Source organism: Tachyglossus aculeatus, chromosome 23 (genome assembly GCF_015852505.1).
Source record: "Tachyglossus aculeatus isolate mTacAcu1 chromosome 23, mTacAcu1.pri, whole genome shotgun sequence".
NCBI lineage: Eukaryota > Metazoa > Chordata > Mammalia > Monotremata > Tachyglossidae > Tachyglossus > Tachyglossus aculeatus.
The window spans coordinates 16,189,831-16,217,809 of NC_052088.1; the positions used below are offsets into that span (position 1 = coordinate 16,189,831).

The 27,979-nt window shown below is 45.3% G+C and overlaps 2 protein-coding genes across 4 annotated transcripts in view; both read right to left on the reverse strand.

Annotated features, from left to right (window-relative positions):
- Positions 1-256: 256 nt before the first annotated feature.
- Positions 257-20,660, reverse strand: GTF2H2 (general transcription factor IIH subunit 2). 3 transcript variants are annotated; one of them, XM_038765872.1, is made up of 16 exons: positions 20,589-20,660; positions 17,622-17,717; positions 17,216-17,293; positions 16,078-16,114; positions 15,788-15,874; positions 11,970-12,020; positions 11,487-11,541; positions 10,381-10,486; positions 9,832-9,922; positions 9,569-9,656; positions 6,462-6,569; positions 4,913-4,976; positions 4,034-4,137; positions 3,556-3,658; positions 2,872-2,911; positions 257-669 (listed from the first exon to the last, which is right to left on the reverse strand). In XM_038765872.1, the coding sequence occupies exons 2-16, from the start codon at positions 17,675-17,677 to the stop codon at positions 550-552; spliced, it is 1,188 nt and encodes a 395-aa protein (XP_038621800.1). In that variant the 5' UTR covers positions 17,678-17,717; positions 20,589-20,660; the 3' UTR covers positions 257-549. The 3 variants fall into 3 exon arrangements, with proteins under 3 accessions (XP_038621800.1, XP_038621798.1, XP_038621799.1); XM_038765870.1 differs by having other exon boundaries at positions 20,415-20,639; XM_038765871.1 differs by lacking the exon at positions 20,589-20,660 and adding an exon at positions 17,848-17,959.
- A 7,148-nt stretch (positions 20,661-27,808) lies between these two features.
- OCLN (occludin) overlaps positions 27,809-27,979 on the reverse strand; it is a 31,715-nt gene continuing 31,544 nt past the window's right edge. Inside the window, exon 10 of the mRNA XM_038765818.1 lies at positions 27,809-27,973. The gene's annotated coding sequence lies outside the window, so the exon portion shown is untranslated. The remainder of the gene's footprint in view (positions 27,974-27,979) is intronic.

Here is a 27,979-nt window from a genome sequence, read left to right on the forward strand (position 1 = left end):
GCTACAAACAGAAACTTGGAAACAGTAACTGCCCTCAAGCAGCTACATGGTAATCTGACATAGTTATCGAATGAAATAGGCAATACTGCTCAGAAAATGAGAATTCAATGGGTTCTGATTAATCTGGGTTTTTAAAACAATGTAACAAACACCTTGGTACGCCTAAACAGAGCATTCGTTACAAATGACAGCTTTTGGGAAGGGATGTCTACTTCAGATCAATTCCCCTTTTTCCTCCAGGCAGTCAATAAAAGGCTTTCTAAAGGTACAAGAGGTTATTTTTATTTATCAAATGAAGCTACCACACCAGACTTACATTTTGAATGAAGCCACTGTGCATAATGAACATAGCAAAACACAAAGCTCTTTAAATAGGTGGCCCAGAAGACTTTAAAACTGAAAATGAAACATTTCCTAAATTCTATTTTGCTTTCCACCTGATCTTAATTTTTTTGCTTCCACCCACCTCAGAACCCTTTTGAAATCACCTCGCTACATCCTGGCAGCTTTCTTATCCACGAAGGAACAAAACGTGAGTGGCCGGATGGATCACAACCCTACAGGGGTAGGATTCTTGTGAATGCACCCAGGGCAGCAGTGCAGGAAATCATGAACAAACACATCACATTCCACACAAAAGACATTCTGGCACACGGTGCAAATATAGACCTGCAACAAAGGGGAGATGAGAGGTTGGGAAAGCTAAAATAATAATAATAATGATGGCATTTGTTAAGCGCTATGTGCGAAGCACTGTTCTAAGCGCTGGGGGGGATACAAGGTGACCAGGTTGTCCCACGTGGGGCTCACAGTCTTCATCCCCATTTTACAGATTAGGGAACTGAGGCTCAGAGAAGTCAAGTGACTTGCCCAAGGTCACACAGCAGACGTGGCGGAGTCGGAATTAGAACCCACGACCTCTGACTCCCAAGCCCGGGCTCTTTCCCCTGAGCCATGCTGCTTCTCTTAACCTTAAAAGAAAGGTTAAGTTCATTTCCAATAGTGCTCTGGGTTGAGCATGGGCAGGATCCATACTTATTTCTGACTTCCCCTTCTAGACATTTTATTCTTCTGCAAGATGTTGCATGAGTACGAAAATAATTATCTGCACATTTAGCCATCAGAATAATGATGAGAATCCCACCAGTATACAGAAATCCCACCATCAGAAGCGGCCTGGCTCAGTGGAAAGAGCCCGGGCTTTGGAGTCAGAGGTCATGGGTTCAAATCCCGGCTCCGCCACTTGTCAGCTGTGTGACTTTGGGCAACTCACTTCACTTCTCTGGGCCTCACTGTCCTCATCTGTAAAATGGGGATGAAGACTGTGAGCCCCCCGTGGGACAACCTGGTCACCTTGTAACCTCCCCAGCGCTTAGAACAGTGCTTTGCACATAGTAAGCGCTTAATAAATGCCATCATTATTACTCATCATCATCATCAATCGTATTTATTGAGCGCTGTGTGCAGAGCACTGTACTAAGCGCTTGGGAAGTACAAGTTGGCAACATATGGAGACAGTCCCTACCCAACAGTGGGCTCACAGTCTAATGATCACATATAATTATATAATATTATATAATTTAATATTATATTATAGAATCATTATAATAATATAATTATATTATTATAATTATATAATTATATTATATATAATAATTATATAATATTATTATATTACATAATATTATTATATACTATTATAATATGAACTCCTACACTGTCCAACACAAAGTCTTCCCAAACCAAAGCTTTCAATGAGACTAGAAACAACTAGATGCACTGTAATTTTCAGATTATATTCGCCCTAAAGAAGTCCTTAGCTGACAGGGTGATAAAACAGGAATAAGGGAGGTTTTGGAGTCGGTGTAATAGTAAGTATAGCATTAAGTTTGAGGTTAGGAGATCAGACAGTCCCTGTCCCACACTGAGCTCGATCTAGTTCATCCCCTTTTCCCGGTGAGGAAAATGAGGCCCAGATTGGTTAAGTGACTTGTCCAAGGCCTCACAGTGGGTGCCAGTGGCAGAGGTGGGATTTGAATCTGATTTCCGACTATTATCCCGTGCTCTTTTTATTAGGTCTTTAAGGACGGGATCATTATTCATGCTGGGCACCAGTTTAACCATTCACCTGCCTGGAGGCAGAGGGCTGGACCAGATCCCCTTCCTTCCTCTCCCCCTCGTCCCCCTCTCCATCCCCCCCATCCTACCTCCTTCCCTTCCCCACAGCACCTGTATATATGTATATATGTTTGTACATATTTATTACTCTATTTTGCTTGTGCATATCTATTCTATTTATTTTATTTTGTTAGTATGTTTGGTTTTGTTCTCTGTCTCCCCCTTTTAGACTGTGAGCCCACTGTTGGGTAGGGACTGTCTCTATATGTTGCCAATTTGTACTTCCCAAGCGCTTAGTACAGTGCTCTGCGCATAGTAAGCGCTCAATAAATATGACTGATGATGATGATGATGATCATTTCTCAATAGTCCTTCCAGCTTTGGATAGAGACCGTCTCTATCTGTTGCCGACTTGCACTTCCCGAGCGCTTAGTACAGTGCTCTGCACACAGTAAGCGCTCAATAAATACCACTGAATGAATGAATGATTCCGTGCTATGTAAAGAAGTCTCAGTAAATGGCTAAAGACGAAATTTTTTTAAAAGTCAGATACATTTTCAAAATCTATAGCAACACAGAATGGAATCTGGCTGGCAAGGATGGAACTCCCATACTTGCGTTTAACGGAATAATCAACACTGGAAATCTACTGGATGAAAAAAATCTTTGCCAAAGCATCCTTCTGAAGAAAGAAGCCACGTTAAGGTGACCTACTAGGCACATTTGTATAACTTATACATTAAGGGAACTTACATGTTGATCTTTTAGCTCTCCTTGACAGCCTTCACAGACCCTGAAAAGGCAAAGTTCTGATGTGTTTCTGTTTTAAAGTCTTTCAAAAGGCAACGGCAAACAAAATTATATTAGCCGTAAAGCAAAGGTGCTCATCTCTAAAAATATTGCAGCTCTTGATTCTACATTGTAGATGTAATCCAAATATTATATAGATGAGGTAACAGAGAAACAAGGAATTTTCAAATAGTTTCATATACTTGGATAAGAACTTGTCCTTTCATTTGAGCTGACATCTTTCACTTAACTTAAATGTATATGGTCTTACATAGACTGAACTCTATTGTATCAATATCTATAAAACTATATATCCTTCTAAACATTTCCATTTTATCAGTTAATTTCAGTCACTTTAATCTTGGAATAGAGCGATGATAGATGTACCAAAGATCTCCCTCCAGCAACCAGATGACATAAGACGGCATTCAAAATATGTTTCCCTTAAGGAAAAGGTACTTTATGGAAGAACATGGTCCTGTTCTCCAAGGGTTCACTAATCTTTTCCACTTTTAATGTAAAAGGAAACCTACTATAACCGCCCTTTCAGACAGAATCTAATATAAAAATTATTCTCAGGAAATAAAATTAACTCTGGGGCAAACTAAGCACTGTGAAAAAAGTTCTATACGTCAGTGAGGCCATTACCTCTCACCGTGATATTCTTCCAAGGAAATTTCCTGAAAAGCATCCAGAGGAAACAGATGATGATAAGACCTTGCCAAGTGGGGAGCGGATACCAGAGTAAGTCCTAAAACACCAAAGAGGCGTAAAACTTAATCAATTCAAATTACAGCGCTCTGCACTCAGTAAGCACTCAATAAATACTACTGAATGAATGAATGATATAAAGCTGATAACTGAAAACCAAAATGATAAATCGCAGGTGAAGAATTTTTCCTAACAATCCAGGGAGAGCAAACCCTTAAATTGTTCATCGGAACACTTAAACACATTTACAAATTGAGTCATTCAATGTTCTCAGTAAGCGTCCAGGGGCAGTTTTTAATGAAAAGATGGCAGAATAAAAACTGAAAGACATTTAAAACCGGTTGCAGTTACTACTTCACATAGAATTGATTTTTTTTTTTTGTTTTAAAACCTCCAATTTCCGCTTGGTACTCACCACAGACTTTGCATTCAACTGGAAGCTCACAGTATTTAGCCCTGCACTGGGGGCAGAAATACCCTCCCAATGTAAGGCCTGGTTCGGAACTGCTATCCAAATGCCTGTGGGAAAAGTGTAAAATTTCACTTTTGGAAAGAGAAACAAATGCAAGATTTTTAAAAACAGGAACTAAAAAATACAGTCATGCTTCTAGATTTGCCTTCAGAGTTAAACTAAACAACACCTTTCATTTATTTTAAGATACCTACTTAAAACTCAAATTTATAAAAATGTTTACACTCCAATGTTTGATAAGTCTGCGTTTCATCCAAATTCTCCTGCATTTTTTAGTGGCCAAATATTTGGAGCAGAGGCATAAAAGACTTTTCTCCGAGTGCTTAGTAGAGTGCAGTCAATCATATTTATTGAGCGATTACTGTGTGCACAGTGCTGTACTAAGCGCTTCGGAGAGTATAACAATAAACAGACACACTCCCTGCCCACAATGGGCTTTCAGTCTAGAGGTGGGGAGACAGACATTAATATAAACAAATAAATTATAGACATGTACATAAGTGCTGTGGGGCTGGGAGAGGGGATGAATAAAGGGAGTAAGTGAGGGAGGAAGAGAAGGGAGTGGGAGAAGAGGAAAGGAGGGCTTAGTCAGGGAAGACCTCTTGGAGGAGATGTGCCTTCAATAAGGACTTGAAGAGGGGGAGAGTAACTGTCTGTCAGATTTGAGGAGGGAAGGTGTTCTATACTATCAGTTTTAGTGACTGAAAGCATGCTGGTTTCCATTAGCTTTTATATTTCCACGCCTCTTTTTTCACATTTCAAATATGATACTTTTCTAGGGAGCGACCGACACCACAACTAACTTTAAATCAAATTACTTACGCCATGCTGAAAGATGGTTTAGCATCTTGATCAGATAGGGAGGCAATCGTGTGCTGAGGAAAACCTTCATGGAAAAGAAGACACACCGTGGCTATTTGAAAATGATTGAGGCCTTTGTTTATTACCAGTCAAAAAACTTAATTTCAGAATCTTCTGCCCATGATATTTTCTTACAACTACCAATGCAAACACAATCCTGTCAAAACTCCTTCCCCTTCTATTCCTTGCACTGAACCTCTGCATTTTCAGTATGCGATAGAAGTTGTGGCATTTCTCCAGCATTTACCATAACCACAACTCTAATTCTAGATCCGGACACATGGCACAATGAAGCGATAAACAAGGGAAACATTTGGTACACAAATGGCAGCTTGCGTTATCTTTCAAATCAGCCAAGCTTCCTTTCCTGAAGAGCCTTGGAATCAGTCCTCCTTTCACACGTCCAAAGCAAATTTGAACATATTTTGCACATCAAGATCCCATTAACTTTTCCTCATTAATCTATTTTCCAGCCCTCATTATCCTCCCTGGCCCACTTCTCCTTAGCACCTCATTCTGAATGATTTTTCAGAATTGATTATCTGTTTGCCGTTTTTCTTCCCCTATAGGACTGTGAACTATAACTTCATTATTCATTCAATCGTATCTATTGAGCGCTTACTGTGTGCAGAGCACTGTATCTAATATATATAACCCTAAGTCAGTCGATGACATTTATTAAGAGCTGTGTACAAAGCACTGTACTAACCGCCTGGGAAAACAGATGCCTTGTATAGTTCAATGATCTGTTATAAATACGTGTAAATGATTGAGCCCTCCTTTCACTGAGAGAATATTTTCCACTTAAATTACTCCTTTAATTAAGACAAAGAAAATTTTGGTGGTCGTATCTTTTTAAAACTAACAGAATTTTGTGAAACAGTCATAGAAGTTAATTGACTATCTTTCTATCAGCTTGGGCCTCCATTTTTCTGTCTTTCAATCTCTGCTTCCCTATTCAAATTCTCTGATACTTTTGACTTTATAGCTTAGCTAGCTTAATAAATACAATCCTAGTCTTTATGATTTCAAAGCAACGTGCAATTTTCATACGACGAAAATGGGAACCAAAATAGAAACTGATCAATAGTAACAGTGGTATTTGTTAAGCGCTTACTATGTGTCAACCATTGTTCCAAGCACTGGGGTAGATATGAGGTAATCCGGTTGGACACAGTCCCTATCCCACGTAGGGCTCACAGTCTTAATCCCCATTCTACCCATGAGGAGACTGAGGCACAGAGAAGTTAAGTGGCTTGCCCGAGGTCACACAGCAGACGTGGCAGAGTCCGGATACTAGAACCCACGTCCTCTGTCTCCCGGGCCTGTGCTCTTTCCTCTACACCATCTAATCAGATATTAGCAAATACTGCGGCAAATCAGGTTGTTTAAATTCAAGAATAACGCGTACTATTCAACATCATTCCTTGAGAGTGAAACACTAGTCATTTAAATCAAAACACACAGAAAAAGCCATTGAAAACATTTCAATCCAATTTTAAAAACTTACCCATTCGAATGAGAGAGCATTCTGAATTTGAACTGGCAGGGGGAGGACTCACATGATGAAGTAGAAGTTCTTTGTAGTGGCTTTCATCTAAAATAACATGGTATGTTCCTAGCACAGAAAATAAAAACAAAAAACAGCAGTCAGGCCACACTGTGAGACTGTAAAAGGCGAGAATTTTCACTTTCTTTCAAGACTTTAAAAGGCCTAAAAACATTTATATTTCCTGTTTTCCTTTGAAAGCAGAATTGTTCAGAGAAGATAAACCAAGGCAGATAAGAATGAACTTGAGGGCCTGGCTTAAAGTCCTCTGAGGGAAATGTTGGTACCCTATGGTACCATGGCACACTCCTATGGCTCAGTGGAAAAAGCAGGGGCTTTGGAGTCAGAGGTCATGGGTTCAAATCCTGACCCTGCCAATTGTCAGCTGTGTGACTTCGGGCAAGTCACTTCTCCGGGCCTCAGTGACCTCATCTGTAAAATGGGGATTAAGACTGTGAGCCCCCTGTGGGACAACCTGATCATCTTGTCATCATCATCATCATCAATCGTATTTATTGAGCGCTTACTATGTGCAGAGCACTGTACTAAGCACTTGGGAAGTACAAATTGGCAACATACAGAGACAGTCCCTACCCAACAGTGGGCTCACAGTCTAAAAGGGGGAGACAGAGAACAAAACCAAACATACTAACAAAATAAAATAAATAGAATAGATATGTACAAGTAAAATAAATAAATAGAGTAATAAATATGTACAAACATATATACATATATACAGGTGCTGTGGGGAAGGGAAGGAGGTAAGATGGGGGGTGGAGAGGGGGACGAGGGGGAGAGGAAGGAAGGGGCTCAGTGTGGGAAGGCCTCCTGGAGGAGGTGAGCTCTCAGCAGGGCCTTGAAGGGAGGAAGAGAGTGAGATTGGCGGATGGGCACAGGGAAGGAGGGCATTCCAGGCCCGGGGGAGGACGTGGGCCAGGGGTCGATGGCGGGACGGGCGAGAACAAGGCCCAGTGAGGAGGTTAGCGGCAGAGGAGAGGAGGGTGCGGGCTGGGCTGGAGAAGGAAAGAAGGGAGGTGAGGTAGGAGGGGGCCAGGGGATGGACAGCCTTGAAGCCCAGGCTGAGGACTTTGTGCCTGATGCGCAGATTGATTGGTAGCCACTGGAGATTTTTGAGGAGGGGAGTAATATGCCCAAAGCGTTTCTGGACAAAGATAATCCGGGCAGCAGCATGAAGTATGGATTGAAGTGGAGAGAGACACGAGGATGGGAGATCAGAGAGAAGGCTGATGCAGTAGTCCAGACGGGATAGGATGAGAGCTTGAATGAGCAGGGTAGCGGTATGGATGGAGAAGAAAGGGCGGATCTTGGCAATGTTGCGGCAAGTCACTTAACTTCTCTGTGCCCCAGTTACCTCATCTCTAAAATGGGGATTAAGACTGTGAGCCCCACATGGGACAACCTGGTCACCTTGTAAACTCCCCAGTGCTTAGAACAGTGCTTTGCACATAGTAAGCGCTTAACAAATGCCATTATTATTATTATTATTATTATTCTCTGTGCCTCAGTTACCTCATCTGTAAAATGGGGATTGAGACTGTGAGCCCCATGTGGGACAAACTGATCACCTTGTAACATCCTCAGTGCTTAGAACAGTGCCTTGCACATAGTAAGCGCTTAACAAATAGCATCATCATTATTATTATTATTATTACCCAATCCTATCCTCACTCCTCTTTGACCAGGCCGGAGTGGGCACAAATGACCTCCCAAGAAGGTGTGGGAGGCTATGTGCACGGATGTTGTGATACGCGTGGGTGTTTGCTCCTGGGAAATCTTGGGACATAAGAGTCCTGGCAGGTACATGTGGATGTCCACAGAGGTTCAAATCAAAGCAGAAACACCGTGCAGCGTGGCTCAGTGGAAAGAGCCCAGGCTTTGAGGTCATGGGTTCAAATCCCGGCTCCGCCAGTTGTCAGCTGTGTGACTTTGGGCAAGTCACTTCACTTCTCTGGGCCTCAGTGCCCTCATCTGTAAAATGGGGATGAAGACTGTGAGCCCCGCGTGGGACAACCTGATCACCTTGTATCCCCCCCCAGCGCTTAGAACAGTGCTTTGGACATAGTAAGCGCTTAACAAATGCCATCATTATTATTATTATTAAAGCAGGGTCATAGCCCCTGGCCACCCAGCATAACATGAACTACAACTTCGAGACTGTGAGCCCACTGTTGGGTAGGGACCGTCTCTATATGTTCCCAACTTGTACTTCCCAAGCGCTTAGTACAGTGCTCTGCACACAGTAAGCGCTCCATAAATACGACTGAATGAATGAATGAATGAATGAATGAATGAACAGGGATGGAAGTGGTTACTATGCACAGGCCGAAACAAGCCAATCTCAGGCTCTGCACGGGGCTCAAGTCTGAGGTTTTCTAAGTAACAGCTATGATTATTGTTTAAAATAATTAAGTTCTGGAGATTTGTCCTCTCCAAGAACAGGCTAACTGATACATTTGAAACCATTATGACCTATATATGGTCCAGGGAATCTGATCAGTACAGTTTTCCTTCTCAACAGATTATTCACAGATGTAATAATAATAATAATAATAACAACAATAATCGTATTTGCTAAGCACTTACTATGTCAAGCGCTTAGTACAGTGCTCTGCACATAGTAAGCGCTCAATAAATACGATTGATGATGATGATGATGTGCCAGACAGTATTCTAAGTGCTGGGGTAGATACAAGATAATTGAGTTGGACACAGTCCCTGTCCCACATGGGGCTCACAGTCTTAATCCCCATTTTACAGTTGAGGGAACTGAGGCACAGAGAAGTGAAGTGACTTGCCCAAGGTCACACAGCAGACCTTGGCAGTGCCGGGATTAGAACCCAGGTCCTTCTGACTCGCAGGCCCATGCTCTAACCACTAGACCACACTGCCCTATTGGATAGCTAGATATGATACTCATTCTATCATATTTTTGGAGCGCTTCCTGTGTACAAAGCACTGCACTAAGCACTCGGGAGGGGACGACAGAACAATAAACAATATAACAGTAATATAATAACATATCTGGATTGATCTTTTCAGTCACATACCACCAGTTTCCCGGGCAAGCACAGTGCAGACTCGAACCTCGGCTGACAAACCAATGATCGATACTCTGATTTTAGCTGCCTTCAAACTCTTCATAAGAAAGAAAAAATGGGGGAGGGAAGATGACGAGGAGACAAGATAGAGAAAATCCGTTAGTACACCTGAATAAAAAAGTTGCCAGACCCCAAAGAATTTACAACCCTTGAGTATTCTCCTCAGAGTTGTTTTTGTTTCTTTTACAGCAAAGGAGGAGTCACTTTTGTACCTTGATTAGATCATAGATATTCGACGGATCACAAGTTGTGAGACTGCTGAAGATGATCAAGACTTCTCTGCTTGTATGCCCTGGCATATGTCTTAAAGCAAGACAATATAAATCAAATATACAGTTTTATTTAAACGTATCCAGTTAGAAGCGGATGATTAACCGCAGTGGAAAACTCCCCCAGGTCCATAAACAAGCATTCAGCTTCCTGATTCTCGGGAAGGCACTGAATTCTACGACCGTCACGTTTTGTTAAATGTGATGTACTGTCTCCTTACTTTAAAAATACACGTCTCCAATTTTCTTAATTATGGTTCTCTAAAAACACTCCTCACTGAGAAGTGCATAACACAAAAAGCAAATAAGTTCTCCATCAGCACCCCACCTCATCATACTACGTTAACAGAAATACGATTTCACACTTGGCCCCCCAAAACCAACTTTATGGCTCTGTCTAAAGCCAGCCCCGCTGACTGTCGGTTCATGCTGAAATCATCTTGCCTAGCTGGGCATTTTTCAAACAATAATAAAATGAGTAAGAATACTGACTTGAGAGTCTGCATGGCCAGACTTAAGGAATTATAGAGGGATGGCTCTCCAAGGCAGGTCATATCGACAGCTTTCTTCAGAGCGGTTGTGTGCTTCCTAGGATTCCCTAAAATGAAACGTTTTCTTTATTACTGCTTCCTTGACCGGAAAAAATTTTCAGGTCATCTTCAGTTATCTTCTTAAATAGGACAGCAGCACGCTACACTTACTGTAGGGATAATTACTTTAAGGGATTGTACCATTCCGCCTAATAAAGCAGTTTATTAAGGATGACAATACGTGACTGTATTTAACTGCAGGGAGTGGAGCCCGCATCACCAGGGTACCAATCAATCGATTCGCGAATGGCACTGGTTGAGTACTTACCGAGTGCCGAGCACTGCGCTAAGCGCTAACAAATGGATCTCAGGTGGGGGAACGGTTTTCTGGGGACCTTGGAGATTATACTTTCCAAGACCAATATAGAGTACCCACAGTGGCTGCCATCCCTTTGGCCCTACAATGCCCGCTGACACCTCCACTTGAAAGGGGAATACAGAAGGCTTATGAATCGGTCAGTTTGTGATTCAGTGACTCTGGTTTGCTGGAGGAGAAGACTGGAAGTATTAGGTGACATGGCATATGTTGCTGCAGCCTGTCCCACCTCCTCTCCATGACAGCAGACAATCCAGGATTTAATGGTGGCATCGCCCTTCCCCATTTGCCAATCGAATTAAATGTTAGTTTTTTAAAAAAGAACACCAAAATACTATTTCTGTGCTATTTTTCCTCCCGTTTTTTGATATGTAGAGTAGGTAGTTTTTAAGCGTTTTATTTCAAGATTAACTGGACTTCCCGACAGTCACTGTTGGGAAGGTTTTATAGACACAGAACCACTAAGATAAAGGCAAAAATTCCTATCTAAACATCAAAAAATATTTACTAAAGTCTCACAGCAGACATGACATTGGGCACGGTAACAAGATCAAGAATTAGGCTCCAGCTATGCTTTCTAAGAATCTACAGTTTTTAACAGGTATCATAGAAATGAACAGCGCTTTGCATGTAGTAAGCGCTTAATAAATGCCATTATTATTATTATTATTATTATAAATGTACAAACATACCTGAAAGTTCAGTCAGTTTTTCAGCTCTCTTGCTCTTGGTGACGATGACCCCAATCTACAAAAATAAAACCAAAAAACCCCAAAAACAAAAACAGCCATCCAACTCTTTATCATCAATATGATTCAACATATTATTTTATTTTAAATAATTCATTCAAAAAATTAACAACTGCCCAGTAATTATGATACATTACTAAAAATTTAATTAGAATATATATTTTGGCATCAATTTTGTGACAAGATTTCACGTGCATATCATTAATTTCTGGACATCAATTTGCTTTTGATTATTATCCTACTATACAGCACTGGTGATTCCTACTAATGCACAGAACACTTTAAGTAATCCTCAATTGCTTTTTAAGTTCACGAGATCTTAAAACAACCCCACTCACTAAAAACTATTGAAACGTGGCCCCGATTAGACTTTCAAGGGGCGAGAGCAAAAATGTTAATCTTAATTTCTTTTTCAGACATACGTACCTGACTAATTGGATTTTGATCGAAATATTCCTCCACAAAATATTCCAACAACTGAAAAGTAAATAAAGAATATCAAAAAGAATATCACATTTCACGAGTCATCAGTACAAACGGTTTTTTTCAACTGAAATGATCAGGCCTTACACAGCATAGGAAGCTCAACTTTTCACATCTATACTTTACTCCTGAATATCAGAGGTATTTCCTTTTACTGACCTCCTACCCCCTAATTATAGCTACATATGTCATTCGGAAAAACAGTCTACTGACTCTCACTTTCTGTGATTTCTACTGTTACTAGATTGTTCAAGTTTCAGTAATAAAACCAAAAGCTGTAAATCAATTGTATTGTACATTTTTATTAATTGCCAGCTTGCACTTGGAACTATACCCTTTAAGCAGTTGATCATTCCCTCACCCTCAGCCCCACTGCATATTTACATATCTGCAATTTATTTATATTAATGCCTGTCTTCCCATCTAGGCTGTAAGCTCCTTGTGGGCATTCATTCCATCGGACTTATTGGGCACTTACTGTACGATACAGCAATAAAAAGACACATTCCCTGCCCACAATGAGCTTACAGTCTAGAGGAGGGAAGACAGACATTAACATAAAGAAGCAGCATAGCTCAGTGGAAAGAGCCCGGGCTTTGGAGTCCGAGGTCATGGGTTCAAATCCCTGCTCCGCCGCTTGTCAGCCGTGTGACTTTGGGCAACTCACTTCACTTCTCTGGGCCTCAGTGACCTCATCTGGAAAATGGGGATTAAGACTGTGAGCCCCTGTGGGACAACCTGATCACCTTGCAACCTCCCCAGTGCTTAGAACGGTGCTTTGCACATAGTAAGCGCTTGATAAATGCCATTATTATTATTATTATATAAATAAATTACAGATATGTATATTAAGTGCTGTGGGGGCTGGGAAGGGGGAAGAACAAAGGAAGCAAGTCAGGGCGATGCCGAAGGGAGTGGGAGAAGAGGAAAGGGGGGGCTCAGTCAGGGAAGGCCTCTAGGAGGAGATGGGCCTTTAATAAGGCTTTGAATGGGGGGAGAGTCATAGATGGATTTGAGGAGGGAGGGCAGGACGTAGGTGAGGGGTTGGGTGCAAGAGTGCTTGGCACAAAGTAAGCACTTAACAAATACCAGAATTATGATAGGCAAGATCACACCGAGTAGGTTGCATTAGAGGAGTGAAATGTGCAGGCTGGGTTTTAGCAGGAGAATATCAAGGGGAGATAGGAGGGGGCAAAGTGACTGACTGCTCATCAACTCTGTTGTACGGTACTCTCCCAAGCGCTAAGTACAGTGCCCTGCACAGAGTAAGTACTCAATAATAATAATAATGGCATTTACTAAGCGCTTACTATGTGCAAAGCACTGTTCTAAGTGCTGGGGAGGTAACAAGATGATCAGGTCGCCCCACGGGGGGCTCACAGTCTTCATCCCCATTTTACAGAGGAGTTAACTGAAGCACAGAGAAGTGAAGGGACTTGCCCAAAGTCACCCAGATGACAATTGGCGGAGCCGGGGTTTGAACCCATGACCTCTGACTCCAAAGCCCGGGCTCTTTCCCACTGAGCGACGCTGCTTCTCAATAAATACCACTGATTGATCAGGAGTTTCCCACTACTGTAAAATTGCTTGGGGTAATTCAAAATATAGCTAATGTAAAATTCTAAGAGGTAAATCAGTTAGGGGTGGTAAATCAGTCTTCAGTGAACTATGACCTCCGAATATCAGGTAAATAAGATATGGAAAATGGTAGACAGGCAAACTCTCCATGCTTCTTCCCCCTATTAAAAAGAATTAGTAGCTTTCAGGGTTTGTTTGAAGAAACAAACCTTGCTCCCAATCAATCAACCAATCAATCACATTTATTGAGCGCTTACTGTGTGCAGAGCACTGTACTAAGTGCTTGGGAAGTACAAGTTGGCAACATATAGAGACGGTCCCTACCCAACAGTGGGCTCACAGTCTAGAAGGGGGAGACAGAGAACAAAACCAAACATATTAACAAAATAAAATAAATAGAATAGATATGTACATGTAAAATAAATAAATAGAGTAATAAATATGTACAAACATATATACATATATACAGTTAAAGAGATAAACTCTTCCTTTTTTTCGGTTCCCTGAATTTTGAAGGAATCAAACCATCAAGCTTATCTTTAGGAGCCAGATTGAGTATATTTTCCAAGTTTTCCTAAGCCTGCAAATCAAACTTAACCTTTTCCTGAACGCAGTACGATGTCAATTCAGAGGATGCCAAAAACCTTACAAACCCACAAAGCTCTATTGCCGGCACCAGAAAAATTACTCCAGTAGAACCGTCCTGGTTCGTCCCATGTTTATCTTGCTTTTTTAAGGTTTAAACATTAATAAGAGGCACAGACTTTTCAAAGATGTACAACCAGGAGGGCAGCCAGCACACTCTTTCTCCAAGCAGGCTGTCGCTATGGTCCGAGGAGGATGGACCATTCAATCATTCAATTCAATCGCATTTATTGAGCGCTTACTGTGTGCAGAGCACTGTGCTAAGCGCTTGGGAAGTACAAGTTGGCAACATATAGGACCAGTGAGTGAACCTACTCTCTCTGCCTCATTCTCATGTCCTTCCCACAGCCTCCCCACTCCGTCCCACTTTACGTCTGACAGACCAGCTTTCCCCGTCTTCAAAGCTGTTCTGAGAGAGCACATCTTCAAACAATCAATCAATCATATTTATTGAGCACTTACTATGTGCAGAGCACATAGTAATCATAGTAATCTTCCCCATGAGGTCTTCCCCTTCCCCTTCTGGAAGCAGTGTGGCCTACCGGAAAATGCCTGGGCACCACAGGACCTGGGTTCTAATCCTGATCTGCCACTTGCCTAACGTGTGACTTTGGGCACGTCGCTTCACTTCTCTCATTTGTAAAATGGACATAAAATATCTGTTTTCCCTCACTCTTAGACTGCGAGTCAACCCCAGCACTTAGTACAGTGTTTGGCACATAGCAAGCAGTTAAGATACCACAATTATTATTCCCCAATTAATCTCTAGCCTCCGTACCTCTAAGCCGTCAACTGCCAATTCAAACCTTCCGGCACCACCTACGAAATTAAGTACTCGCAACCCCCTGTAGCACTTACGTACAGTATCTTATATACTCGAATATTTCCTCCTATCTGCACCTGTTTCCAGAGACTTGAGGGCTGGGGTTATCTACACTAACACTATTGTACTCTCCAAAACGCTTAATACAGTGCTCTGCCCATAGGAAGTTCTCAAATACTTTGACTGATTATTGGTCTGACCTAATTGGGTATACCCTAAAGGAGTTTACAAATTATGGGAAAATAAAGACTAGACTGTGCTTTGGTATTGTTACTTCTTCCTCTGCTAATTTTCATTTGGTTTATTTGTACAGCAGCCTGTAATCCTCCATCTTCCCCCTCAAGACAGAAAAATATGAAGAACAATTGTTCTGCACAATCTCTAAGTGCTAAGGCTAAAACCGTGTGGTTCTTTCTGAGTTCCGTGAGAACCGAATAGCAGTGATGGGTAATCTGGCTATTATAGCTGAACCATATTCTACTGGAGAATTTGTATTAAATTAGAGCACCCAATGAAAGCATTCGCTTGCTATGTAGAGACACAAAGCCTTTCAGTCCAAAAGTTCATTTCTTTCCTGAACTCTCCTGAAGTTACAGCTACGACTGACGTTCACATCTATAATTCAAATATTCTCCATCTCTCTCATTTTCATCGATGTAGCTTTCCAGTTGGAACTCTTCCAATGCACTAGACCTCCAGGAAATAAAATCAGTACCTTCAAGGTGCACGTCAGCCTGTTAGGCTTTAAGTCTTGGTCTTCCATCGTTCTTGAGCCATCAACTACTACATAAAGGTGACGCATCTACAAAAAAACCAGATGACAACTTTTGGGATAAACACCTTGATTCTCTGTCTGGAATTAAAGCTGGCATTCAACACTCATACTAACTTGGGGTCCAAAACAGACCGATACTCAAAAAACGTAAAACAAACAAAAAACTCCACCCACTTTAAAAGTAAATTTCTTCACCATTTAGCTCATGGACCAAACAACTAAGAACATACCATCCCAAGCCGAACTTGTCCATGATGTTCACAGGCTCTGTTAAAAGCATCAAATATTTTAGTACAGTATAACGAATTAAAGTTACACGAGATTAACAAAACCTCTCTCCAAATCTATAAATTGGGTCTAAGCACACTTGCTAGGTATTAGAGGAATGTATCCTTCCTGAACAAAGTTCAAGGCCTGAAGGAATGGAGAGACTTAGCAACCCTCATTACAATCCTGACGTTTGCAAGGTAGCAATAGAAGCACTGAGATAATGGACACGAACCCTCATTCAAATGAACAGAATTTAAATTTCATTGACAGTAAGGTACCAAACCAGGGCCAAACACCACAAAGAGCAAATGAAGCGCACAGCAACGAGTGGGCCTTTGTGTACGTCCTGCCAATCGCAAATATCTTCCAACTAGATTTGTACACATAAAAACCCCACATCGGTAATGTCACCTTCTGAACACTTTCAAAACTTTCTTTCCACGTTCCTGAAGGGGAACATCATCTTTGAGTGTAAGACCACAAAAAAATACACGTCCAGAACGCTTTCAAGCCAGTACTCACATAAAAGTCCTTTGCTATGTAGCTGCCCTTGCATTTGGTAGTCCTTAGCGCTACTTTGCACTTTTTTTCCTTGGAAACATATTCTTCCCCAAACCTAAGCACATTTGTTTTTATATAAGAAAGATGGCTTGATTTTCCACAGGCCTTATATCACTTTCCGGCCAGAGAGATAAGAGTTTAGAGAAGTGCAAAATAGGCACCGCAGAATCATCCTGTTATCGGCACGATATTGTCCCCTATAGAAGCTGGTCCCCAGGGCACTTTTACTGTTATCTCCACAGACTGGGGATATCATCTCTAAAAAGAGCTGAGACTCTGCTAACAAAAGGGCTGGGGTGTCTCCTGCTCATAGTCGGTATTGAAGGAAAAAAGATCAGCAAGAAATCTGGTCTGAAGGTTTTAATGAAAAAGCCCTACACTCATTTCCCCCTAGACCTCTGACCCATCTAACCCAGTGCACTGCTTCACAGAAACATAGAATTATACTGACTAGAGTCACTGCAACTTTCTGTTTTTAGCTCTAAAAAGCCACTGTCTGTCATAAGTATAGCTAGAGATTTTTTATGTTGGGCTTACCTTTTTCGCTTGGCCTTGAAGAGAATGTCTTCTATGGTAGCTTTAAGAGATCCAGATTCATCTTCCTTAAGGATTTCCCTACAAATGACAGCGTGCGTTAGAAAGAAGCACTGTGGTCTTGTGGATAAAGGATGGGCCCGGGAGTTGGAACACCACTTGTCTGCTATGTGATTTGGGGCAAGTCACTTACTCCTCTGTGCCTGAGTTACCTCGTCTGTAATATGGGGACTACGACTGTGAGCCCCAGGTGGGGCACGGACTGTGTCCAACCTGATCTGCCTGTATCTGCCCCAGTGCTTAGAACAGTACCTGGCACATAGTGAGCACTTAAATACCATAAAAGATGAAATATCTGAATAAACCATCAAGACTTTTTTCCGAGAGCTGCATTATAGCACCGACTTACCATGTTCTTTCGTAGCCTCCTTCCCAGCGTTTGGTTCTTTCTGGCTCTTCGTCCATTTTTCCTCTTTCAAAACTCAAATGTTACCAAGTGAACCGTCTGCAAAATAAAATAATTAGATTTGAAAGGACCTTAGGTACACGTAAGTTGGATCTGGAGTTTATGGAGGAGAGACTAAAATTTAGAAAGGGAAGAATTTTTTAAACTCCAAGGAAGGCTCTGTTCCCACCTTTGCTACATCATCCACGGAGTCAACCATTTTAAAAGGGCACACTATAGTCCTCTTCCCACAGTCTTCACCCCCATTTTACAGAGGCGGGAACTGAGGTCCAGAGAAGTTATGTGTCTTGCCCAAAGCCCCACAGCAGACAAGTGGCGGGGCCGCCTCGACCTCCGAGTCACAAGCCCGGGCTCATTCCCCTAAGCCACGCTGCTTCTCTAACGGTGCTCGGCACCTAATAAGCGCTTAACAAATCCTTGCATATAGTAAGGGCTTAATAAATGTCATTATTATTATTATTACCCCAGCGCTTAGAACAGTGCCTGGAACCTAGTAAGTGTTTAGCAAATCCCATCATTACTATCATTACTATTATTATTACCCCAGGGCTTAGAACAGTGCTTGGCCCATTGCTGGGTAGGGACTGTCTCTATATGTCACCCACTTGTACTTCCCAAGCGCTTAGTACAGTGCTCTGCACACAGTAAGTGCTCAATAAATACGATTGACTGATTGATAGTAAGCGCTTAACAAATGCCATCATTATTATCATTACTATTATTATTACCCCAGCATTTAGAACAGTGCTGGGCACCTAATAAGCACTTAACAAATACCATCACTATTATTATTATTATTACTATTATCATTACTATTCCCCCAGCGCTTAGAACAATGCTGGGCACCTAGTAAACGCTTAACAAATCCCATCATTATTACCATTACTATTATTATTACCCCAGCGCTTAGAACAGTGCTGGGCACCTAGTAAGCGCTTAACAAGTGCCACCTTTATTATCATTATTACTACTATTATTACCCCAGCGCTTAGAATAGTGCTCGGCACCTAGTAAGCGCTTAACAAATGCCATCATTATTATCATTACTATTATTATTACCCCAGTGCTTAGAACAGTGCTTGGCACCTAGTAAGTGCTTAACAAATGCCATCATTATTATCATTACTATTATTATTACCCCAGCGCTCAGAACAGTACCGGGCACCTAGTAAGCGCTTAACAAATACCATCATCATTATTATCATTATTATTATTATAACCCCAGCGCTTAGAGCAGTGCTGGGCACCTAGTAAGCGCTTAACAAATACCATCACTATTATTATTATTACTATTATCATTACTATTCCCCCTACGCTTAGAACAATGCTGGGCACCTAGTAAGAGCTTATTAAATGCCATCATTATTACCATTACTATTATTATTACCCTAGCGCTTAGAAGAGTGCTGGGCACCTAGTAAGCACTTAACAAATCCCATCATTATTATCATTATTACTATTATGATTACCCCAGCGCTTAGAACAGTGCTGGGCACCTATTAAGCGCTTAACAAATCCCATCATTATTACCATTACTATTATTATTACCCCAGCGCTTAGAGCAGTGCTAGGCACCTAGTAAGCGCTTAACAAATACCATCATCATTATTATTATTATAACCCCAGCGCTTACAGCAGTGCTGGACACCTAGTAAGTGCTTAACAAATACCACCATCATTATTATCATTATTATTATTATAACCCCAGCGCTTAGAGCAGTGCTGGGCACCTAGTAAGCGCTTAGCAAATCCCATCATTATTATCATTATTACTATTATGATTACCCCAGCGCCTAGAACAGTGCTGGGCACCTAGTAAGCGCTTAACAAATCTCATCATTATTACCATTACTATTATTATTACCCCAGCGCTTAGAACAGTGCTGGGCACCTAGTAAGCGCTTAACAAATCTCATCATTATCACCATTACTATTATTATTACCCCAGCGCTTAGAGCAGTGCTGGGCACCTAGTAAGTGCTTAACAAGTACCATCATCATTATCACTATTATGATTACCCCAGCGCTTATAGCAGTGCTTGGCACGTAGTAAGCGCTTAACAAATGCCATCATTACTATCATTATTGCTATTATGATTACCCCGGCGCTTAGAACAGTGCTGGGCACCTAGCAAGCGCTTAACAAATCCCATCATTATTACTATTATTATTACCCCAGCGCTTAGGACAGTGCTGGGCACCTAGTAAGCGCTTAGCAAATCCCATCATTATTACCACTACTATTTTTATTACCCCAGCGCTTAGAACAGTGCTGGGCACCTAGTAAGCGCTTAACAAATACCATCATTATTATCATTACTATTATTATAACCCCAGCGCTTAGAACAGTGCTGGGCACCTAGTAAGCGCTTAACAAATACCACCATCATTATTATCATTACTATGATTATAACCCCAGCGCTTAGAACAGTGCTGGGCACCTAGTAAGCGCTTAGCAAATCCCATCATTATTACCATTACTATTATTCCCCCAGCGCTTAGGACAGTGCTGGGCACCTAGTAAGCGCTTAACAAATCCCATCATTATCACCACTACTATTATTATTACCCCAGCGCTTACAGCAGTGCTGGGCACCTAGCAAGCGCTTAACAAATACCATCATCATCATTATTACCATTACTATTATTATAACCCCAGGGCTTAGAACAGTGCTGGGCACCTAGTAAGCGTTTAACAAATGCCATCACTATTATCGTTATTGGTATGATGATTACCCCAGCGCTTAGAACAGTGCTGGGCACCTAGCAGGCGCTTAAGAAATGGCCTGATTCTGAGGGCGGTGGTTGTTCCGGTGGTCGGCAGAGTAGTAAGCCGTTCCCAAAGAGGATTCGTCGGAGAAGGAGGCCCAGCGTTGGGGGGCCGGGGGACGGGCTCCTTCCCGGCCTCACCGGCTCCCGGACGCCAACGAGGGCCCTGACAACAGACGCCAAGGCCCCGCCGCCATTCCTGTTCCCAGGCCCGGCCCCCTTTTGCGACGGCCAAAGCCTTCCTCCCGCCGCCCAACACAGATGTTCCTCCCCTCCCTGCCCTCAGCCTGCCCCTCAAAGGAGGAGGGAGCCCAGACCCCCGGGTCCCTGCCCTCAGCCTGCGCCTCAGAGGACGGGGGTCACCCCTGGGCTGAGGGGGGAGTCCAGGCCTCTGGTCACTGCCCTCAGCCTGAGCCTCAAAGGATGAGGGAGATCCCCAGGCTGAGGATGGGGGCCAGGCCTCTGGTCACTGCTCTCCCCCTGCGCCTCAGAGGACGAGGGTCATCCCTGGGCTGAGATGGGAGCCCAGGCCTCTGGTCACTGCCCTCAGCCTGCACCTCAGAGGACAAGGGTCATCCCTGGTCTGAGGATGGAGGCCAGGCCTCTGGTCACTGCTCTCCCCCTGCCCCTCAGGGGAGGAGGGTCATCCCCAGGCTGAGGAGGGAGCCCAGACCCCCGGGTCCCTGCCCTCCGCCTGCGCCTCAGAGGACAAGGGTCATCCCTGGGCTGAGGTGGAGCCCAGACCCCCGGTCACTGCCCTCAGCCTGCGCCTCAGAGGATGAGGGAGATCCCCAGGCTGAGGATGGGGGCCAGGCCTCTGGTCACTGCTCTCCCCCTGCGCCTCAGAGGACGAGGGTCATCCCTGGGCTGAGATGGGAGCCCAGGCCTCTGGTCACTGCCCTCAGCCTGCACCTCAGAGGACAAGGGTCATCCCTGGGCTGAGGATGGAGGCCAGGCCTCTGGTCACTGCTCTCCCCCCTGCCCCTCAGGGGAGGAGGGTCATCCCCAGGCTGAGGAGGGAGCCCAGACCCCCGGGTCCCTGCCCTCCGCCTGCGCCTCAGAGGACAAGGGTCATCCCTGGGCTGAGGTGGAGCCCAGACCCCCGGTCACTGCCCTCAGCCTGCGCCTCAGAGGATGAGGGAGATCCCCAGGCTGAGGATGGGGGCCAGGCCTCTGGTCACTGCTCTCCCCCTGCGCCTCAGAGGACGAGGGTCATCCCTGGGCTGAGATGGGAGCCCAGGCCTCTGGTCACTGCCCTCAGCCTGCACCTCAGAGGACAAGGGTCATCCCTGGTCTGAGGATGGAGGCCAGGCCTCTGGTCACTGCTCTCCCCCTGCCCCTCAGGGGAGGAGGGTCATCCCCAGGCTGAGGAGGGAGCCCAGACCCCCGGGTCCCTGCCCTCCGCCTGCGCCTCAGAGGACAAGGGTCATCCCTGGGCTGAGGTGGAGCCCAGACCCCCGGTCACTGCCCACAGCCTGCGCCTCAGAGGATGAGGGAGATCCCCAGGCTGAGGATGGGGGCCAGGCCTCTGGTCACTGCTCTCCCCCTGCGCCTCAGAGGACGAGGGTCATCCCTGGGCTGAGATGGGAGCCCAGGCCTCTGGTCACTGCCCTCAGCCTGCACCTCAGAGGACAAGGGTCATCCCTGGTCTGAGGATGGAGGCCAGGCCTCTGGTCACTGCTCTCCCCCTGCCCCTCAGGGGAGGAGGGTCATCCCCAGGCTGAGGAGGGAGCCCAGACCCCCGGGTCCCTGCCCTCCGCCTGCGCCTCAGAGGACAAGGGTCATCCCTGGGCTGAGGTGGAGCCCAGACCCCCGGTCACTGCCCTCAGCCTGCGCCTCAGAGGATGAGGGAGATCCCCAGGCTGAGGATGGAGGCCAGGCCTCTGGTCACTGCTCTCCCCCTGCGCCTCAGAGGACGAGGGTCATCCCTGGGCTGAGATGGGAGCCCAGGCCTCTGGTCACTGCCCTCAGCCTGCACCTCAGAGGACAAGGGTCATCCCTGGGCTGAGGATGGAGGCCAGGCCTCTGGTCACTGCTCTCCCCCTGCCCCTCAGGGGAGGAGGGTCATCCCCAGGCTGAGGAGGGAGCCCAGACCCCCGGGTCCCTGCCCTCCGCCTGCGCCTCAGAGGACGAGGGTCATCCCTGGGCTGAGGTGGGAGCCCAGGCCTCTGGTCACTGCCCTCAGCCTGCGCCTCAGAGGATGAGAGATCCCCCTGGGCTGAGGTGGGAGCCCAGGCCTCTGGTCACTGCCCTCAGCCTGCACCTCAGAGGACGAGGGTCATCCCTGGGCTGAGGATGGAGGCCAGGCCTCTGGTCACTGCTCTCCCCCTGCCCCTCAGGGGAGGAGGGTCATCCCCGGGCTGAGGAGGGAGCCCAGATCCCCGGATCACTACCCTCAGACTGCGCCTTAAAAGACGAGGGTCATCCCTGGGCTGAGGTGGGAGCACAGGCCTCTGGTCACTGCCCTCAGCCTGCGCCTCAGAGGATGAGAGATCCCCCTGGGCTGAGGTGGGAGCCCAGGCCTCTGGTCACTGCCCTCAGCCTGCGCCTCAGAGGACAAGGGTCATCCCTGGGCTGAGGATGGAGGCCAGGCCTCTGGTCACTGCTCTCCTCCTGCGCCTCAGAGGACGAGGGTCATCCCTGGGCTGAGGTGGGAGCCCAGGCCTCTGGTCACTGCCCTCAGCCTGCGCCTCAGAGGATGAGAGATCCCCCTGGGCTGAGGTGGGAGCCCAGGCCTCTGGTCACTGCCCTCAGCCTGCACCTCAGAGGACGAGGGTCATCCCTGGGCTGAGGATGGAGGCCAGGCCTCTGGTCACTGCTCTCCCCCTGCCCCTCAGGGGAGGAGGGTCATCCCCGGGCTGGGGAGCCCAGGCCTCTGGTCACTGCTCTCCTCCTGCACCCCAGAGGACGAAGGTCATCCCTGGGCTGAGGGGGAGCCCAGACCCCCGGTCACTGCCCTCCCCCTGAGCCTCAGAGGATGAGGGTCACCCCCAGGCTGAGGTGGGAGTCCAGACCCCCGCTCACTGCTCTCAGCCTGCCCCTCAGAGGATGAGGGAGACCCCCAGGCTGAGGATGGAGGCCAGGCCTCTGGTCACTGCTCTCCCCCTGCGCCTCAGAGGATGAGGGTCATCCCTGGGCTGAGGGGGGAGCACAGGCCTCTGGTCACTGCCCTCAGCCCGCGCCTCAGAGGACGAGGGTCATCCCTGGGCAGGGGTGGGAGCCTGGCCCCCCAGTCACTGCCCTTAGCCCGTGCCTCAGAGGGCAAAGGTCACCCCTAGGCTGAGGGGGCAGTCCAGGCCCCCGCTCACTGCCCTCAGCCTGCCCCTCGGAGGACGAGGGTCATCCCCGGGCTGAGGGGTGAGCCCAGACCCCCGGTCACTGCCCTCAGCCTGCACCTCAGAGGACAAGGGTCATCCCCGGGCTGAGAAGGGAAGCCCAGGCCTCTGGTCACTGCCCTTCCCCCTGAGCCTCAGAGGACAAAGGAGACCTCCCGGGCTGAGGTGGGAGCCCAGGCCCCCAGTCACTGCTGTCCCCTTGCCCCACAGAGGACAAGGGAGACATCTGGGCTGAGGTGGGAGCACAGGCCTCTGGTCACTGCCCACCCTGTGCCTCAGCACGAAGGACCCTCCCGCAGGCTGAGATGGGCGCACAGGCCTCTGGTCAGTGCCCTCAGCCTGCGCCTCAGTGGACAAGGAAGACCCCCTACTCCCCCACCCCAGGCTAAGGTGGGAGCACAGGCCTGGACATGGGAGACCCCCAAACTAGTTGGGGGGAGCCCAGGCCTGGACACAGGTGAACCCCCCCAGGCCCAGGATGGGAGCCCAGGCCCCTGCTCCTAATCTGTGTTAAGTATAGAATTGGGAATCAGCCACAGAGAGGTGGTAGTTGAAGCCATGGGAACACATGAGTTCTCCAAAGGAGTGAGTGTAGATAGAAAATAGAAAGGGGACCCAGAACTGAACCTTGAGGGGACCCCCCCTCACCACAGTTACGGGGTGGGAGGCAGAGGAAGAACCCACAAAAAGACTGAGAATGAGCAGCCAGAGAGATAGGAGAGAACCAGGAGAGGACAGAGTCGGTGAAGCTGAGGTTGGATTAATTAATATAGACTATTACTCCCAGGTCCATGCTCTTTCCACTATGCTGCACTGCTTTGGCCTTGGCTGGGTAAGTCCTACCATGTTATTTTGTCTGTCATGCCAACATCTCAGGTCTACAAGCCGATGTAGCCTTTTAAAATAGCTTTTTAGGTCAACTTTTCCAACTTAAATCAGCAAAAGGAATGGTGCAGGGAAGGTCTCTTGGGGCACGTGAAATGAGTTTATTGAGCTATTTGAGGTTGAGGTGAATGAAATCATCATCATCATCATCAATCATATTTATTGAGCGCTTACTATGTGCAGAGCACTGTACTAAGCACTTGGGAAGTACAAATTGGCAACATATAGAGACAGTCCCTACCCAACAGTGGGCTCACAGTCCCACTAATGATTTAAATCATTATTTAAATGATTACCTGCACCAGCCCTACGCTTCACTGTGCCATGTGAACTAGATTTAAGCATCGCTGGGATGAAGGAAGGTAAGGTTGTGGTAACCTGTCATAATTGAGCACTGACTAATACAGTACTGAATGTTCATAAAAAAGGCAGGATTAAGTAAGGAGCAACCAGATTTGGTTTACAGAAATTCCAGCCCATCCAATTATGGGGCAAGAACAAAATTTATCATTATTTAAATGATTACCTGCACCAGCCCTATGCTTCACTGTGCCATGTGAACTAGATTTAAGCATCACTGGGATGAAGGAAGGTAAGGTTGTGGTAACCTGTCATAATGGACACTAATACAGTACTGAATGCTCATAAAAAAAGGCAGGATTAAGTAAGGAGCAACCAGATTTGGTTTACAGAAATTCCTGCCCATCCAATTATGGGGCAAGAACAAAATTTTGGAACATTCAGTACTTCATCCAGGATTACTAGACACCTCCATGAGGCCAATGCCTGACTCCTGAAGTTCTTCAAAAACAAAAAAACCCATGGACACAGGAAAAATCAAATAGAAAAAAAGGATCCTCTAAGAGTCACCTAGTGCTTTCAACCTCTTGTGGACACACCAATACACAAGGAGTAGCAGTCTGCTACCGGAAGCCTGCGGGGATGTCTCAGGAGGAAGAACAATGGGAGACGTGTGTTCAAACCACTTCTCATGGGTGGTGAGATCCCTGTTTTGTGTATGTTACTGTACCCCAGAGACTGGGAACATCCCCACCCACGTAGTAATAACACTGACTGAACTTTCAGGAAGCACACAATTGCTCTGAAGAAAGCTGTCGATATGACCTGCCTTGGAGAGCCATCCCTCTATAATTCCTTAAGTCTGGCCACACAGACTCTCAAGACAGTATTCTTACTCATTTTATTATTGTTTGAAAAGAGCCCAGCTAGGCAAAGTGGTTTTGGCATGAACTGACAATCAGCGGGGCTGGCTTTAGACAGAGCCGTAAAGTTGGTTTTGGGGGGCCAAGTAGGAAATCGTATTTCTGTTACGTAGTATGATGAGGTGGGGTGCTGATGGAGAACTTATCTGGTTTTGTGTGTATATATTTAATCTATTTATTTTATTTTGTTAATATATTTTGTTTTGTTCTCTGTCTCCCCCTTCTAGACTGTGAGCCCATTGTTGGGTAGGGACCGTCTCTATACGTTGCCAACTTGGACTTCCCAAGCGCTTAGTATAGTGCTCTGCACACAGTAAGCGCTCAATAAATACGATTGAATGAATGAATGAACAACTGTGGTATCTGTTAAGCGCTAACTTGGTGCACCAAGCAGTGTTGTTGATGCAGAATGAGCATATTGGACACATTCCCTGTCCCACTGGGGGCTAATAATAATAATAATAATAATGGTCTTTGTTAAATGCTTACTATGTGCAAAGCACTGTTCTAAGCGCTAGGGAGGGTACAAAGTGATCAGGTTGTCCCACGTGGGGCTCACAGTCTTAATCCCCATAATAATAATAACGATGGTATTTGTTAAGCGCTTACTATGTGCGAAGCACTGTTCTAAGCGCTGGGGAGGTGACAAGGTGATCAGGTTATCCCACGTGGGGCTCAGTCTTAATCCCCATAATAATAATAATAATAATGGCATTCATCAAGCGCTATGTGTGAAGCAATCTGAAGAGCGGTATCCACCGGATGGAATACACTGTGCTAAGTGCTGGGAAAAGTAGAACATAACAAGAGACATGTTCTTTGCCCACAAACAACTTAACCCCATCTGCACTGAAATAAATGATTTTGTTCAAAATTCTCACTTATTGGGAAACCCAAATGAAGGTCCATTCTCTAGGTGACTACAGTGTGAACTGGCCTTTCTATATTGGGGTAGGGCTAACTACTGTCCTCACTAATCAGAAAATATGGCCAGATCTTGCTCTCTTACATTCTCAACCAATGTGACTATTGTCGCAATTGCCAACACCTAAGCAACAGCAAAATAAGCTCTCTGAATCTGTTAATTATACCCCTGTCTGAAAAATATGAATTATGTAAAGCCAAAAAAACACACCCACCGGACCGGTATTTCTTATCATTTTTTTCCATGAAAAATGACTAGAGAAACAAGTTCCAAGAGCTCAGAAATGACCAAGCTGCATAAAAACTTGGAACTATGATAGGTGTGTTAAATATCTGACCGCATCTTAATATAAATGCTTAACTCCAAGAATGTATTAGACACAAGACTTCTACTTTCTCAGCCTCGTTAGAGCACACGCAGACACACAGCCGAGAGAAAAAAAAAAAACGGTCTGAGAAGTAATATGACCTAATGGAAAGACTTCAGGCCTGGAAGTCAGAGGATCTGGGTTCTAATCCCAGTTCTGACACGTCTTTGCTGTGTGTCCTTTAGGCAAGTTAAGTAACTTCTCTCTGTCTCAGTTCCCTCATCTGTAAAACGGAAATTAAAACGGTGAGCCCCATGTGGGGCATGGACTGTGTTCAATTGATTATCTAGTGTCTAACCCAGTGCTTACTACAGTGCCTGGCATGTAGTAAACACTTAAATATCCTTCTAAAAAAGTTTAGGAGTCAGAAGAGCTGGGGTCTAATTCCAGCTCTCACTCACCCGCTGTTTGATGGCGGGCAAATGGATTAAATCTCTCCGTGCCGCTTTCCTCATCTGTGAAATGGATATGGAAGTTGAGGATGATGATGTTACTCTGTGCCACAAAATAGATACACAAAATACCTGATTTGCTTGTATCCATCCCAGCGCTTAGTACAGTGCCTGGCACACGGTAAGCGCTTAACAAATACCACAATTCTTATTCATTCAATCGTATTTATTGAGCGCTTACTGTATGCAGAGCACTGTACTAAGCGCTTGGATATTAGTGAAGGTGAGGTTAGACCTCTAGGTTGGCCAGATTTCACTTTTGAGAGATGCCATCGTCTGATCACTTATGCCTCCAAAATCGGCGCACTGCAGTCGTAACTCAAAGCAAGTCTATATGACCTGTAA

Coding starts and splice junctions, on each gene's coding strand:
- GTF2H2 (XM_038765872.1), bottom strand. CDS start 17,677: ATGGACGAAGAGCCAGAAAGAACCAAACGCTGGGAAGGAGGCTACGAA. Junction 12,021..15,787: donor GGCTGACGTGCACCTTGAAG/GTACTGATTTTA, acceptor TTTACTTTTCAG/TTGTTGGAATATTTTGTGGA. Junction 4,138..4,912: donor AAACCATCTTTCAGCATGGC/GTAAGTAATTTG, acceptor CTTTTCCCACAG/GCATTTGGATAGCAGTTCCG.